The 17443-nt window shown below is 40.5% G+C and overlaps 1 protein-coding gene across 5 annotated transcripts in view; it reads right to left on the reverse strand.

Moving 5' to 3' along the window:
* TUBGCP2 (tubulin gamma complex component 2) overlaps positions 1 to 17443 on the reverse strand; it is a 64009-nt gene that overhangs the window by 32154 nt on the left and 14412 nt on the right. For all 5 annotated transcript variants that reach the window (XM_067538644.1, XM_067538662.1, XM_067538657.1 and 2 more), the window contains 4 exons: positions 16393 to 16552; positions 10383 to 10590; positions 3930 to 4129; positions 1868 to 2057 (listed from right to left, as the gene is read on the reverse strand). In XM_067538644.1, the coding sequence (XP_067394745.1) occupies positions 1868 to 2057; positions 3930 to 4129; positions 10383 to 10590; positions 16393 to 16552 (758 nt within the window). The remainder of the gene's footprint in view (positions 1 to 1867; positions 2058 to 3929; positions 4130 to 10382; positions 10591 to 16392; positions 16553 to 17443) is intronic.

The raw sequence follows: 17443 nt of genomic DNA on the forward strand, positions 1-17443 counted from the left end.
ACCGTGCTTCTGAAGGAATGAACAGTACAGGTAATTATCAAGTGATCCATCCCCTGTTGCCCATTCCCAGTTTCTGTAGCCTTCACCAATGGGGAACGTGAATAAGTGAAGCCAGATATAAAGCACCACTTGTAATTACAGAATTTTAGAAAACCTCTAACCAGAGCCAAGAACAATTCAACTACAGTGGAATAAACTAAGAAATTAGCATTGATTTTAGTTAAATACATACATTCCCACCATGATAAAACATGCTTCTCTCTTGAAAATAAAACTAACATCTAAATAATCAATATGAACTATAATTTTTCCAGCATTCTAAAAATGTCATCCTATCAATCATTAAACACACAATGAATATATTGCATAATCTGTTACATTACAAAAAATTGCATCAATAAAAACTTAATTCCAAAAAAGCCTGGATATTTCATATTTCAGTTCCCAAAGGAACAGTAACTCAGACACACTGTTGATAACATGTCCTGTTAAATAATCCTGTTCATGGACTACCATTAACACCACACCAACAGAGCAGAAACAGGGTGGTTTTCAATCTGACCTGAGTGTGTGTGGAATCTCAAATCTAAGTTAATTTTTTTCCACTTAATTTCCTTTATTTTTAAATACAGACAAAGGTGCCAGTGCATTTGACTATATGATCATGGACTAAAAAGATATGCATTTAAACACATGATTTAATGACCCCACATTCCAGTCAAATTTTGCTGAATCTGAGGCTGTGCATCCCTGTGAAAATTAAGGACTGACCAAACAGCAAACCCAGCAGGAAGTCTCCCTTACCAGTCAGGCTCCCCATTGTTAAAGGATTTTTTTTTTTTAAACATAGCCCGGAAGCATGCAAAATATCATTTAATGATCACATTTTCAAGTATGGCAGGATGGCGAAAAGGAAGGATGGCTGACGAGGGTCTGAAAGAGTCATAGTTAAGATGATTCAAAGCTCAAATGGTCTGACAGAATCAATCAGTTTACACTGCATTCTGTGTGCAGGACTCCACACAGACACGGGTGTTCAAAATGAGATGACAGCAACAGCATGCAGTATAAAATTTTAAAATGTTTTTAGCTTTATTAGATTATCATTTTAGTTACTGTTAAATTCCTTAAAATATGTCAAAGCCACCAGTCCTCAGGAAGAAACATTATCTATACTACAGATAGAACCGTATAACTGGGTCAGAGTCATAATACCAACAAGGTCCAGTACAATCAAACAGCAGCATTCTTCTGGCATAATCATCTTGGTCTGCCTGCACCTACCATGATGTATAACACTTGCATCAATGTATTCTGGGAAAAAACTAAGTAGTTGCTCCTCTCCATGCTGCCTCAAATGTTCATGTCAGGGGCAAAGGATTGCAAGAATTTTACGCAATGAATTTTGGGATATTCTTCTGCACAGATGCCTGGGATGTAAGAGGACTGGCTAGTTGGTTAAACAGATACAGATAGGTGTGCGACGGAATACTCCCCTGTATTAACATCCTGCACACTACTGTAATAATAATAAAAAAGGTATGCCTTGTAAGGTATCATTTGAAAATTCAAAATTGGCTGGTCAGTATAGTCCTGATAAAAAAACGTGTGGCAACACTGTATGTGAAGTTAGAAGATTCCCCTGCATGATGTTATTAACACAAGTTCCATACCCCGCAGTCCTGCCTGAAGAGTTTGGTCAGTTATCTTGCTGGAAGCACGTGGTGAAAAACGTTGCTTGTATCTAATATAGTTTGTTAAATTAGGCACTAGAAAGTGTTTTATTTTTCTTGTAACCATTACAACGCACAAAATGTAAAACTAACAAGCAGGATTTACTAACTTTGTTTCAATGTTGTTTCTGTACCTGTATGGATCATTGATGATTCCTCTATAGATCCACTTCTCCAGAATTTCAAAATAAGGCACACTGGCTGCCTTGGTTAAGTATAGACACAGCTCCTGTGCTTGGCTGTCACCTGTATAGTTGAAGGTCCTGTCATGAAGTAAGCTCAGGGTTGACCCTCCCATACACTCACCTTTATCCACAGAGACAGCTATAATTAAAAAAAGCAAGAACTCTTAAGGCAAAAGGCTTTTCAGTTAAATCTTCATATTTACAGAATGAGTCATTTTGTTAAAGGCTATGAAGGCTCAAAATAACAGACTGAGGCTTCTGAAACACTGGCTCAACTATTGGCAATTCACACAAACATCTCGTTATGGAAAGAGTTATCAGCTAATTAGTTGGCTAGATTTCAGCATAAGAATTGTGGTATATTAACTCAGCTACTACACAGAATACAGCATGCGCCTCACTTTTGAAATGCACACATGCTATTTAGCTGGTTATCAGCAGCCATTCCACTATACAGCCAACATTTAAAGGTGACCTGAAAAAGATTTAAAAAAAAACAAAAAACCAAGAACAGATGTAAAAAACCCCTCAGTTTCTCCAAATTAATGGGTTAAAGTCAAGAACACGGACAAGCGTTTGCAGGATCAGGGCTTCCCAGACTCAGGGGACATGGGAACAGGTCCATTCTCCAAATAGTTAATTGAGGAATCCTAACTATGTCTACACTGCAGTTCAGTGTGAGCCTCACAGCCTGGACAGACAGACTCACGCTAGCTCAGCTGAAGCTAGTATGCTAAAAATAGCAGTGTGGATGTTCTGGCTCACAGGCAGCTTGGGCCCTGACCCTTTGGGACTGAGCTCGGAGAGCTGGCATGCGTTTCCACTCAAGCCCCAACAGCCACACTGCTATTTTTAGCCTGCGAGCTTGAGTCGAGCTAATGACAATCTATCTGCCTGGGCAGGGAGACTCGCTCCGAGCTGGAGAGCAGACATACCCTAAGTGGATTCATAAGGATTACATAGGAAGTTAGTGACATAGCTGGGAAGAGGAGCCTAGTCTCTAAGGGCACATCTACACAGCAAATGGCAGTGAATCTGTGCCCAGTCTGACAGACTTGGGTTTGCGGGGCTCATGCTACTGCGCTAAAATAGACTTTGTGGCTCGGGCTCTGAAGCATAGACAAGGGGTTGAGGCTTCAGAACCCAAGCTCCAGCTCAAGCCACAATGTTTACACAGCTATTTTTAGTATGCAGCACAAGCCTGAGTCTGTTGACCTGGGCTCAGACTTGCTGTCGCTCGCTGTGTAGACGTACCTGCTGGTGGTAGATGTTTATTTTCTCCACTACCACACGCAACTTCTCAGGCATATTACTTCAATTCTGAATTTAGTTAGGATAACAGTAAAATTTGGATAGAGGGGATGCTTTGTTAAAGCAGTGGTGCAAGTGCAAAGCACTACTATCCATAACTGAGAGGAATCTGTTGAATTGCATGGGAGACTCACTGGCATCCTTTTGCCTGTGAGACATAGTGGAAATTGCAGCCTATGATGTAGATGGTTTTCAGTGTTAACTACAACATTAAAGGAAAGGAAAGGAAAATTTAAGGAAGTGGCCCTTTTAAAACAGTTCATCTTGTCTCCTTGAAGCAGTACACACCCTCCCCACTTCAAAATTCAGAGAATCTTTAAAGAACAGATTTTGATTTTGAAAACTTTTGTTTAAGCTATAGAGAGATTTTAAGGTCCCATCAAACTGAAGAGGTTTGAGCCATCCTTAATGATGGTTGTCACTAATGTGCTTCCATAACATTGTTTGTTAAAGTCAATAACAGAATAGTAAGTTAAATGTATTAATACAGCACTAATTAAATCATTGCTACCTGGTCTTCTTTTGGAATCTCATAACGAAGTTTTGACAATTAAATTCCCCTTAAAGTTCTCCTTGTACACTCTCTGAAGTAGACTGCTGCATGTAATGTGGGTATCACATTTATAATTTTGTACAGATTTTGAAACCTCAAGAGGCATGAAAAATGTAACAATCATTAGAAAGTATGGACAACACCTACCAAGTGAAGCGAGAATCTCCATGGTCCTCATTGTGGGCTGGATATAAAACCACAGTTTCTGTAAGGACAAAAGCCCTTGTCTCTGAAGATGCTCCAGCTGGGTGATAAGGATCATGTATTCTTTGATAAGGGTCCTCATTGCTGCTGCTAAAGCATGATTTACCTGTCCGTATTCAAAGGAAGATTTCTCTTCAATGAACCTGCAAAAAAAAAAAGAAAAAAAAAGAAAAAGAAAAAGAAAAATTGTTTGGCAAGGCAGTGTTTATGTTTTCAGGAACTGTATTTACACAACATTGTAGACTCCTGCAAACTAGTTAGAAGTTGCACTGTCATCTTGAAATCTATGAAATTTAAATCTATGCAGTTTAAAATATATACATATAAAGTAGTTTGACTCTCCCCAGTCAATTTTTGTTGTTTAAGAATCGCATTTTTCTATTTTTTAAAATAGCATTACCTCCCCACGGTGCTGTGAAATGTAGGGTAATAAGATATTGCTGACTTCATACGTGTTTCTGATTTTAGCCACTGGTGAACAATAATTTTTATTAAAGTAGCACTCAAGGGACCCAGTCAGGATTGCGGCCCAATTGTGCAAACACAGATGAAGACCATCCCCTGCTCCAGACAGACGAACTCAGGGAATAACATACATGCAAATGAGTATAGTGCTGATCAGCACAGATTAATTAGTTACAGGATTCACATTGGGTTTTTAATCTGGGAACACAGGCAGGGGAGAGGAACGGCAGGTATGAGGGAGTCAGCAAGAGTAAAGAGATAGGAAGGGGAAGGATGGAACAGGCAGTGCCAGATCACCACTTGCCTAGTCATGGTCATAGCAGAGCTTAGCAACTGACTGCTGGGTGGTAAGACCTGAGAAAGTTGCAAAGTAAAGGTGAGCTTGACACTGCAATAAACTAAGCAAGCAGCTTGGTAGGGTGGAGTTGTCAAGGGCCTTAAGGATGAAGGTGTTTGTACTAAACGTGGAGCCAGTGGAGGGATGCAGGGAAGAGGGTGATGTGATCAGTAACAAGCCAGAAAGATCATTTTTGCTGCAGCAATGTGAATGGACTGAAGAAAGGCAAGGTTGCAGTAGTCAAGGCCAGAGAAGACGTGATTATTGTTGGACCTCAATGAGATTTTTAGCTGGGTAGGTGGAGAGAGAAGACTGAATCTTAGAAATATTACATAGGAAGAAGGGGTAAAAATTAGATATGGTCTGGATTTTTAAAAAACTTTTTCCAAATTAATTAATAGCCCACTAGAATCAGTCGACATAGCAGGAGATTTTAATGAGGTGCTGGACCCTTTTTTAGGCAAGTCAAGCCAGCCAAGCATACACAGTCACATGCCAGAAGCATTATAAAAGATCATACGGAAGAATTAGGGTTAAAAGATGTCTGGAGGTTGCAGAACCCTACAATGAAGGATTTTACTTTTTTTCCCCTCTCCACATTCAGCATATTCACAAATAGATTTCTTCCTGATTTTTACAAATTTGGTGGACTTAGTGCTTGATAATGAAAGTCTATCATGATCTCAATCATTCACCAGCAATACTACAATTTTGCTCTCCCAAGACAAATTGGACTTTTAAAGGATGGAGACTGAACTCCAGTCTTTTGAAAAATAAACATTCTCAGTACTCTTTCACAGAAGAAATTAGGTTTTTCTTCAAAACAAACGTATGCCAGAGATATCCCATATGGTGAATCAGGATAAGCTTTCATTAGGGGCAGGATCATTTCATATTCAGTGGATAGAAAGAGGGCTAGTCAGTTTGAGCTCCTGGAATTAACCGAACAACTTAAAGCTCTAGATTTAGAATGTGCAAACTACCCCTCCTAAGGAAATCTTAATTAATTAATCACTCTTCAGTGTGAAGTAAATAGATTGACTTCAGCACAACCCAAATTGGCTCTTTTTACAATCAAACACACACACTGGGAGTTTGGGGAAAAACCAGAAAATTCTTGCATACAGATTAAAAGTGAGATGCGAAACATCCCAAACAGTATCATTCAAACCAGATCAAAAAGAGCTTAATGATCAATTTTTGAAATTCTACCAGGTTCTTAACAATAATAATTCACCACCTGACCCAGAAGAGCTGAATAATGTTGTTAAACTCAACCTCCCACAAATCTCAGAAGAGCAGCATACCAGGCTGGCCTCTCTCTTACAATCAGAGGAAATAATCAAGACCTCCAGCCATGATGACCTACTGATAAAATTCTATCAAAGTCTCAAAGAAATTCTGGCTCCTAAGCTGTTATATATTTACAAAGATGCCTTAAAAAAGGTATGTTACATCCTATTCTGAGGGAAGCCCTAATTATTGTACTACTTAAACTGGGTAAAGATGTGCAAAAGTGTAATAACTATAGACCCATCTCTTTAATTAATACGGATATAAAATATTTTCAGGAATATTGGCTAAGAGGTTTGAAAAAATAATGAGTGATACAGCTCACCCGAATCAAGTAAGATTTATTAAAAAAAGCATAGTTCAGATCACACAAATCAGGTGATTAATGTTATCTCATTCCACCAACATTCTAGAAACTCCCATACAATCATTTCACTTGATGCAGAGAAAAGCTTTTGACAGAATGAACTGGTAATATCTGTTTCTTACTCTAGATAAATTTGGGTTGGAAAAACCCTTTATTTCATGGATAAAGCTGTTATATTCCAATCCCAATGCTCGGATCCAAACAAATAGCACAAAATACCCCACCCCCGATCTTTTGGGGGGCACTAGCCAGGGATGCGTGCTCTCCCCTCTCCCGTTCAATCTAGCATTAGAAACACTTGCAATACTAATTAGGGAACATGAAGATATTCAAGGAATCAAATCAGGGACTCAGGAGATGAAAATCCTTCCAGATGCAAACAACATCTTTTTATTATAAAAAAATCTGAATCAATCTATTCCAGGTATCCTCCAAACAATAGATAACAATGACAAATTCTCCAGCTACAAGATTCATTCGGATAAGTCGGAAGCAATTATGATCTCATTTGATCTAGCTGGAAGTGGCTCTCCTACAGGGTACATTTAGATAGCAACAGAAACTTCAGATATCTTGGCATTCTGTTCCCAAAGGAAATTTAAAACATAGTCAAGGTTAACCTGGCTTCATTAATCATGCAATTAGCAATGATTTAAATAAATGGAAGGCACTACCTCTCTCACTTTGGGAAAAACAAACAATTAAAATGAATGCTTTTCCTAAGATCCTTTTTATTCTGAATTCCCCACCCATCCATATTCCTCCCTTTTATTTTACCAAAATTAACAACATGTTCAGGTACTTCTTGTGGGGGTGCTGATAACAAACCCAGATTCTCCTCACAAAGATTATTGTTCCCTGTTAAAACAGGTGGTTTTAGATTTCCTGACTTCAAACTTTATCATCAGACAGTAATTCTTAGTCAAGAAGCACAGCAGCTCACTCCCTCATGCTGTAGAGCCCTGGATTGGCTCCAGCTGGAAGAAGAATTGGTCGCTCCTTTACCCCTTTCTAATGTGCTGCACTTGGATTACTATTGATTCCCTAAAGAACAATTACTACTATTGTGGCAGGCAGAAATACTTGGCATATAATGTCTACTAAATTTAAAAATCACCCCCTTCTACAAACCAAGGCCTCTATTTAGAAGGCAACCACATGATTTGGCCAGGTTTAATTAGGAAAGGGATTCTGACCATCAGTCAATTTCCTGTTTTACAATATTACAAGAAACATTCAATCTACAGACTAAGAAGGAGTGGGAATATATTCAACTTAAACATGCCATCTCCCATCTGTTTGGTCTCATTGCCCGAGCTACCTTGATCCACCTGAACTGCTTTCATTTCTCCAAATATTACTCAGATTGCCAAGAGCTATGGCAGCATGTTATACAAACTTGGACAACAAATTTGAATTAAATATGGATTCCCTAAAAAAGAAATGGGAGGAGGGACAAAGACAATTATTCTCTACTAACCACTAAAAACATATTTTAGCCAGTGCTCTGAACTGTTCTTTGGACCTCCATTTATGGTTAATCTATCAGAAAATCTGTATGGAAGATGCATTAGACCTTTCTCTGACTGTTCAAAATAGGGGCTGCTAAGTCAGACAAATGTTGGCGCTATGATTCAGCAGGTGCTAACTGAACTCGTACGCTCTGCAAATGTTCCTATACCTATAGATTTTGTACAGAGCTTAACTGTAGAGTTAATTTTTTCCTATCTAATAAAATTGTTTTACAAGCTAAACATGTAATTTTAAACCTAATGGATGTTAACTGAAAACTGAATAAATCTGGAAATCTTTGGCTAAGCAGCCCAATAATAATTGCTAAAAGAATAGTACTATAAAAATGGAAATCTAAAAAGTAACCAACAATTTAAGACTGGCACACAGACATCATAAGCTTGGCAATCCTTCCAAGGTGGCCAAGAAAAATTCCCAGAGATATGGGATGATTTCCTATCTGAATGATCCTATTAAATGCTTCCTCCCCACTCCTTACCCACTGCCTTTCCTCCCCATCTCTACCTCCGCTGAACTTTGCTTCTATTCTTTATCTTAATAAGTTTTCTTTAACTAGTTGTATTTTTATAAACAAATTTTGTTTGTTTGTAAATTATGTAGTACAAATAGTTGATGTATATTTTAAACAAATATTTATATATATATATATATATATATATATATATATATATATATTTAAATGTTTCAAGTATAGCTAAAGTTAGGTAGCAAATGATTAATATATTATGAGAAGTTTATGTAGTTTATCATTTTTTCCCCGAATATCTATTTTAAAACACTTAGTGATAGGGGTATGATGATGTGGTCCACAGTGATGAAGAGAGGGAGGAGAAAGGGAAGGTTTAGGGTGGGGCTTAATTTTGGGAACACTGAATTTAAGTTGGTGGCTGGACATCCTTGAGGAGATGTCACACAGACAAGCAGAGATGCAATTTGGATGGAGGGAATGGGGTTTGGAGTGGAGAGGCAGATTGGAAAGATGTGAGTGTAAATATGGTAGGCATGAGGATAAGATTATCCAGCAATCGTGTAAAGCAGGAGAATAGGATGGATCCAAGGCTCAAATCTGGTGGGATATCTATTGAAAGTGTGTGCGGGCGGGGGGAGATGAAAAGGAGCAATTGAGCAAATGACTAGAGAGGCAGGAGAACCACAAAAAGTCACAAAAGGCAAAAGAGAACAAGACTTCCAGAGGAAGAGCATGGTTGACACTGTCAAAGGAAGGAGGGTAAATCTGGAATACAGGACCTGAAATTTGGCCAGAAGAGTTAATCTGAAGCTCTGGAGAGAACAATATTTGGGAGCATAGAGGGTAGGACCCAGAGGAGAGAGCACTTACTGAGGGTGTGACTGAGGAGTCTGGAAAGGAAAGGGAGAAGAGAGACTGAATGATGCTTTGAAGTGACCTCCTTTCTAAGAACTATCATTAATATTTATAGGAAAGGTTTGGCCCTGACACGGGCTGTTATTGCTGTTGCTTTTCTGACTGCTTGTCCTTTAAGGACATTTGGTCGCCAATTTGATGACATTTGTTGTGCTTTCACATGAACAGGGGAGACTGGAGGAAGGTTATCATCTCTTTCCCCTGGAGTCCTGCGATTCTGTCTTCCGCATAGACAGTGGACTGCACTTAACAGAGTTCAGACAATGCATGGAAGGTGTGGATATCTGTTCCACAAATGGAAAAAAAAATCAAAGAATCACTAAATTGTGACTGTGCTGAAGTACAAACCAGGCAACACATCAAAGACAACTGCACCATTCACACTTAGATGGTGGCAAAGGGGGATCCACCTCGCTATCACAGAAGCATTAGAATGGCTTTCAAAGCTCAAGATTCAGTTATAATTTCAGTCTGTTGCTTGTCAAATGCCATACGAAAGAAGAAGAAGAATACTTATAAGGGATGTACAAGTGAAATGGAGTAATCCATTTACTACAGTAGTATGTGCTGATTGCCCCCAATGACCAGGCTAAAAGGGACAATGGACAGTCTTCCCAACCCCACTATTTCAGAGGAGCATTCAGCATGCAAACACCACAAACAGTACTTTCTGCCCCCGTTTAAGACCCCAAAAGCCCTGAATCACATTAACAGCTGTGATACTAGAACATCACAATTATCGCTTCATTCCACTGAAGCTAAGGTCTTGACCCAGTAGAGACTCGGGTAGGGGCTGGCTTGTTAGCCAGCTGCACAACTTTGAGGAGTTCCTGTTTTTATTTTACATCTCAATGGGATAAACTAAGCTAAGGTGGTTTCTAAACCAGGCAACATACTTGGAAATAAAACATCTGCATAAAGCACCACACAAACAGATTCTGTAATTCAATTCTGGGTGCCAGAGCCAAGCAGACAGACACGTCCTGTCATGTGCAAAACAAAGGCCACATCTGATACCTGGTCACAGTGGAGTAACTTGCAGCTACTGGAAGAATCCTGGTCACTAGCTCTTTGATGGACATGTCCAAGTTGGGATCCACTAAGAAAGCTCGGTTCTGCCTGCCTATGAGAGGCTGTGCTGTGATGTATCTTCCATCCACGCCAATCAAAACATACAGCAAGTCTTCCACAATTGTGGACTCTTGAGAAGCTAAGAGTAAGGTACCTATTTGAAAACAGAGGACAGAAAGTACAAAATCTGAACACACGACAGAACTATTCTCAACTCCTTTTCATTCCTTTATAGTTTTTTGATTAGTATGATCAGGCTGGATTAAAAGACAGTGAAACATGGAGATGAGGTGCTGTTAAATGGGATAGTTAGTATGCACCATTTTCCTCAATAGCAGTGCTGTCTTCCCACCTTTTAGCACAAGCAGACTGAAACCAGGTTTTGTAGAAAGCGCAAATCAAAGCAATCTTCAGGGAAGATGGACCACAGTTTACTGAGTTTTTATTGAATGTTCAGAAGTCATCAAGAGACTTTTTAAACTAAAACCACATAGTTTTGATCTAGTACTTGGACCTCAACAGAAAATACCATGACTCAAGGAGAACAAGTCACAAAGATGCACACACAAAGATGAGGTAAGGGATGGAAAAACAGAACTCGTTTGGGGGTAAAATCCAGAAAATGTCTGCCTACCTTTCTAAACCAGAGAATAGAATCCTCTACCTTGCTTGTGTGCCAAAATATACGTTATACAGACATAAATACATACCCAACATCTATGACCACGATAGCTATGGAATAAATTACATTCACTTTGCATTTCTGACCTTCCCACCTGTACTCTGCCCACTAATCTAACTACACTAGAACTGGGGAAGTACCAGTCTTGTCAGCAATTTTGTAGACTTGAAAATTTTCAATTAAAGTTAATTACTTGTAACTGGAGTTCTTCAAGATAACTGCATATGCACACTAATGAAAACTGTGTTGCCTGATGGTGCCTAATAATTGAACCTTCTCTCTCTCTAAACAGTGCCTGTTGGAACATATGTGCACTCCCTCCTACTCCTTCTCTCAGGGTATGTCTATACTGCCAAGGCTGCATGGATTGATGCAATGGGATCGACTGAGCGGGCTATGGAGACCCGCTCAATTGATCTCAGAAGTGCTCTCCGGTCGACACAGCACAGCGAAGATGCCGCAGTACAGCAACTGTAGCTTGCATATCTCCTGTCGATGTCACTGTAGACCAGGCCTGTGTCTCTGAACATTCTGAGGGTGAGGCTATAAACGGGAGCGCTGCGCCCTCTACCACCTCAGTTCCTTCCACCACCAACCCAGAAGACCCTGCCAGGACTCTGAGAAAAAGGGGAAGGTGCACAGAAAGTGTGACTATGCAGAGTTAACTTGAAGAAATTCAATTAAAATAAGTAACCATTTCTTTTTAGAATGGCTCTAGATATTTCCATTTATAGGCAGCTTGACAAGCGGTGCTGAAAAACCCTGAAAGTGAGAACGGAATCCTAATTAAATAATCATCAAATCATAGGAAAGTAGGGATGGAAGAGACCTCGAGAGATCAACTAGTCCAGTCCCGTGGTGAGGCAGCACCAAATAAACCGTGACCACCTGACAGATGTTTGTCCAATTTGTTCTTAATCTCCAGTGACATGGATTCCATAACCTTCCTCGGAAATAAGGACTGAACCACCCCACTGCCAAAATTTGGCATCTGCTTTAGATGTTAGATCCAGCGCACAATGTTTAGTGAATGCACCAGCTTCCAAGTAGCAGCTTTACAAATTTCTCTAATAGGAACATATTTAAATCAAGTAAAAGATGCATAAAACATTCAATTTACGAACACCTGGAGGATGAAGCGGTAATCACTAGCAGCCAGCATGGATTTATTAAGAACAAATCTTCCCAAATCAGCTTGATTTTCTTCTTTGATAAAGCATCTGGTTTGATGGATAGGGGGAATGCTGTGGGCATAATATATCTGGATTTCAGCAAAACTTTTGACACAGTTCCCACCTGACATTCTGATAAGTAAGCTGGAGAAATGCAGACTTGGCAGAACTATCATTACGTGGATACATAATTGGTTAAATAATTGCACCCAAGTAATTATTAACGGAATGATGTCAGATTGGAAGGAGGTCTCAAGTGGGATTCCACAGGTCCAGTTCTGGGTCCAGTGTTATTTAACGTCTTTATTAATTACCTGGATGTAGGAATAGACAGCCTACTGATCAAGTCTGCAGATGACACAATGCTGGGGGGGTGCCAATACTCTGGAGGACAGAACTAAAATTCAGAGGGTTCTTGATAAATTGAAGAACTAGGCTACAGACAACAAAATGAAATTCAACAAAGACTAATGTAAGATGCTATACTTAGGGAAGGAAAACTAAACGCACAAATACAGAAATGGGGGATAACTAGCTTGGCAGCAGCACTGCTGAGAAGGATCTGTGAGTTGGGATGGATCTCAACCTCAACATGAGTCAATACTGTGATGCTGTTGCAAAAAGAAAGCAAATGCAATTTTAGGTTGCATTAACACAGGCATAGCACGCAAGTCACGGGAGGTGATAGTTCTGCTCTATTTGGATCTGGTTAGGCCTCAGCTGGAGTACTATGTCCAATTTTGGTCACAGATTTGAAGAAAGGATGTAGTGAAACTGGAAAGGATTCAAAGGTGAATGACAAAGATGATCAAAGGGATGGAATGCGAGCCATATGAGGAAAAGCTGAAGGAACTGGGTGTTTAGTTTGGAAAAGAGGAGATTAAGGGGGACACATGACAGCGGTCTTCAAATACTTGAAAGGCTGCCATAAAAAAGATGGAGAAAAGTTGTTCTCTCTTGCCACAGATGGCAGGACAAGAAACAGTGGATTCAAACTCCAGCACAGCAGATTTAGATTAAATCTCAGGAAAAACTTCCTAACTGTAATAACAGTAGGGTTATGGCACAGACTGCCTAAGGAGGTTGTGGAAGCCTCTTCAGTGGAGGTTTTCAAAAGGAGGCTGGACAGCCATCTGTCTTGGATGGTTTAGACACAACAAATCCTGCATATTGTCAGGGGATTAGATTAGATTAGATTGCGGTCCCGACTATACCCTTCAGTTCTATGATTTTATGGTGTTTTTAAATAGTCCCCAGGCTAGATGCAGGCATTAAACCCTGTGACAATTTCTTCTAATTTCTAACAGGTAATCATTTCTGTGCAGTTCCCCTTTTTAAAATTAAATGCTATTATGGTGGCGGCTTGGGGAATTATCACACCTACAAAAATTTTAAATTTAATTACATTATGGTCACTATAACTGTGCGGTTCAGCTATACTTCTTGGACTAGATCCTGTGTGCCACTCAAGACTAATCGAAGAATTGGTCCTCCTCTTGTGGGTTCCAGGACTAGCTGCTCTAAGCTGCATTCATTCACGATGTATAGAAATTTTCTCTCTGCCTCACGCCCTGAGGTAACAAGTTACCCAGTCAATACGAGGATAGCTGAAATCAACCATTTTTATTGTGCTTTCTGCTTTTGTAGCCTCTCTAACCCCTCTTAGTATTTCAGAGTCATTGCCACCATCTGGTCAAGTGGTGAGTAGCATAATATTCCTATTGCTATATGTTTTTTATTCAAGGATGGAATTTCTATCCATAGAGATTGCATGGTACAGTTGGTTTCATTTAAGATTTTTACCTTGTTTGACTCCATACTTTAACACAGCAACCCTACTCTGTCATTCCTACATATTTTATAACCTGGTATTTACTATGTCCCATTGATTATTCTCATTCAATCAAGTTTCCACAATGCCTATTATATCAATGTCCTCGTTTAAAGCCAGGCATTCTATTCACCCATTTGTATATAAGCAATTATACACTTTGTCAATATTCAGCTTTTTACCTTCATATGTTATACTTACACAGGACTATATTTCATCTGACTGTTCCTCACTAAATCCTACTTGTACTTTACCAACTTCTTTCCTATTATCATTATTACAATATAAAGTTCCCCTTTAATAAATTAATCACTAAGGAATATGTGCCAGCAGCCTGGTTCCGTTTTGGTTTAGGTGGAGCCCATCCCTCCTGTATAGGCCACTCCTTCCCCAAAAGGTTCCCCAGTTCCTAATAAACCTAAATCTCTCCTCCCTACACCATCACCTTATCCACACACCGAAACTCTTGCAGTTCTGCCTGTCTTTCTGGCCCTGCACGTGGAACTGAAGCATTTTAGAGAATGCTACCATGGAGGTCACCTTTAATATCTCACCTAGCAGCCTAACTTTGGTCCCCAGGACCTCTCTCCTATCTTTCCCTATGTCACTGGTTTCTACATGTATGACCATCAGCTCCACTCCAGCACAACCTATCAGGCTATCTAGATGTCTTGTGACATCTGCTACTTTAGCACCTGGCAGGCAAGTCATCATGCGGTTCTCTCGGACATAACAAACTTAACTATCTATATTTCTAATATCTGAATCCTCTACTACTACTGCCTGTCTCCTCCTCATAACGAGGGTCCCTTCCCCCAGAGGAAAATACTCAGTGTGACAGGATATCATGACATCATCTGAAAGGTGAGGTCCACCTATGGGATTGTCTCCCTCCACTCCAGCTTGATGCTCTCCTGTCCCAAGACTTTCATCCTCCTCAAGAGCACAGGGGCTATAGGTCAGGAGGAGGGACTGCTCTATTATGTCCCAGTAAGCCTCTTCTATGTACCTCTCTCTCCCTTTGCTCCCCCAATTCAGCCACTCTCATCTCAAGAGCCCATACGCTGTCTCAGATGGTTGTGCATTGCTTGCACTGTGAGCGCGTACACACACAATCTGCCCACAAGGCAGGAAATTACACACCTCACACTCTATGCAATAAACCCTGCCCTGCTGCTACTGGACTTCTGCTCGCATTTTTACTCTTGGGGCTTTTTTTTGTAGCTTATGTTTAGGGTATGTTTGTTAGGAGTATTTAGTTTTCTTTATTCTGTCAGTTACTTTTCTTGGGGACTTGGTGCCTTTCTAATTGTTATAATCCCTCAGACATCTTCCCCTCCAGCCAAACTCTCCTTATCTTGTAAGCTCACTCTGTTGCAGGCTCCCTCTGCTTTAAAAGGGGTTCTTCCAGGAAGCCTCTAAATTTATACATAAGGCCACTTCCCTTTCCCACTCCCTATTAATTACTTGCATACTGGCCTCCACAGGCTATCCCTTTGATCATGGAGTATCACTGACAAGTGATTTACTCAACTGCTACAGGGCCTAGCACTTCCAAGGGGGCTATGAGTCACCAAGCTTCAAATTCCTACAGTGAGGTTATATGGAGACAGTGTAAGGAAGAATAAAAACTTTTAATTAAGATTGGAGAGATCTACCTTTTGCACAGAATTTAAGCCAGGAGTGGGCAACCTTAACAAAGGGCCATGTCCAATCTTCCCCCCGCCCATCTCCCAGTGCCGGCGGCAGTGCTGGTGGCGGTCTGGAGCCCCATTCTGGCAGCAGTGTTGGCGTGGGGGTGGTCTGGAGCCCTGTTCCAGCAGCGGGGGCGGTCTGGAGCCTGTTCTGGCAGCAGTGTCGGCAGCGAGCATAGAGCAGTGCGGCTCCAGCCAGGGCGTTGCATGCTGCTCAAAGTCAGAGCTTGCCACTTTTGGCACGCGTGTTGCAGGGTGCCAACCCCTGATTTAAGCTCTTCTGCTTACTAATGCTTGTTTTACATGTTACAGCATACATAACATAGAACACTGACAGATGTGTAATCATCTGGTTTCACATATCACATCCAATGAAATTTTGGGGCTGGGATTCAAGTCTTGACAAATACTGTTAACAAAGCCTTAAGGCTTTTCTCTGAACCCATTTCTTCCTTAGCAGAGTTAACTAGAGCTAAGCTTTCTCCTCATCTTGAATATTTGGTGAAATCTGAATGAGACCTAAGAGCAAATACACTGTATAAAACACTCAAGTCATTTTTGTCTGTGTGGCACATACCTATAGGTACTGTTGTGTCAGTGCTTAAACTGGAGCCAGTTAAGAAATCCCCAGTAAGTGCAGATCTCTCATACACCCAGGATGGAAATACTGGAATAGGCTGGCCAGAATTCTTCTTGTTTTGCTTGTCTCGGAGCATCTTTCGTATAAGCTCGAGAGGCTGTCAAAAAGGAGAGAGGGGCTTTTTAAAAACACCAACCTGGAAAAGTAGCATTTCAAACCAGCCATCAATTACAAACAGTTGAACTAGTCAATCTGAGGACAACAGTGGAGAGAACAGGTCTTTGTGTAATAGGATGCAGGACTTAGCTATTAACACTGTAGGGCTTTTTTCTTTGTCTGTTCATAAGCATTTTTAGAAGCTTTGTTTACTTCACTAACCAAAGACAAAACAGCCTGGCTTTTCCATGCCCAGCCTTAGGGCTCAGTCACTACAACAGACAGAAAGGCAGGTTAACTATTCTGTCTACAAGGGACTGGCCAGTACCAGGGGAGATGTCATTATTGCATTCTACCATTCTCAGTAGGGTTACCAATGTCCCCAAAATAAACTGGTGTTTTTAGAGTTTTATTTCTCAGCTGTGACAATTCATTATGAGTTGAAATCTAGATCACAACCCAGAATTAAATCCCACCTTCCAAATTATGAAGAGAACATCATGTTGGAATACTGAGCTTCTGAGGAAATGCATGGCACCTCCCACCCCAAAGCACCATTCTCCCTGGTAAATGTGTAAAACGTTCTACTCCAGTACACTGTCCCCAGAAATCCCTGGCACACACTGACCCAGTGCTCCCCAGAATATGCAGATGCTCATAAAAATATCCCCAGTCCTACGAACTGGCTTTTCTGGAGTCTGTGCTTCTCATTTGAGCAATCCCAAATAACATCCCTGGTGGAATGAATTCTCTATGTTCTTGTCTTTCCCACTTCTTTTTCTTTCAACAATACCACCACCTTCTCCTTGGCCAGTTGCATCCCCAGACACTTCTGGCATTAGTAGGACTAGCCTGAAGCACAAGCAAAGCTACCAGGTGCTTGGGGCCCTCT

This window comes from Emydura macquarii, unplaced genomic scaffold (assembly GCF_026122565.2).
Source record: "Emydura macquarii macquarii isolate MOO-44397 ecotype Brisbane River unplaced genomic scaffold, CSIRO-AGI_Emac_v2 contig_67, whole genome shotgun sequence".
NCBI lineage: Eukaryota > Metazoa > Chordata > Testudines > Chelidae > Emydura > Emydura macquarii.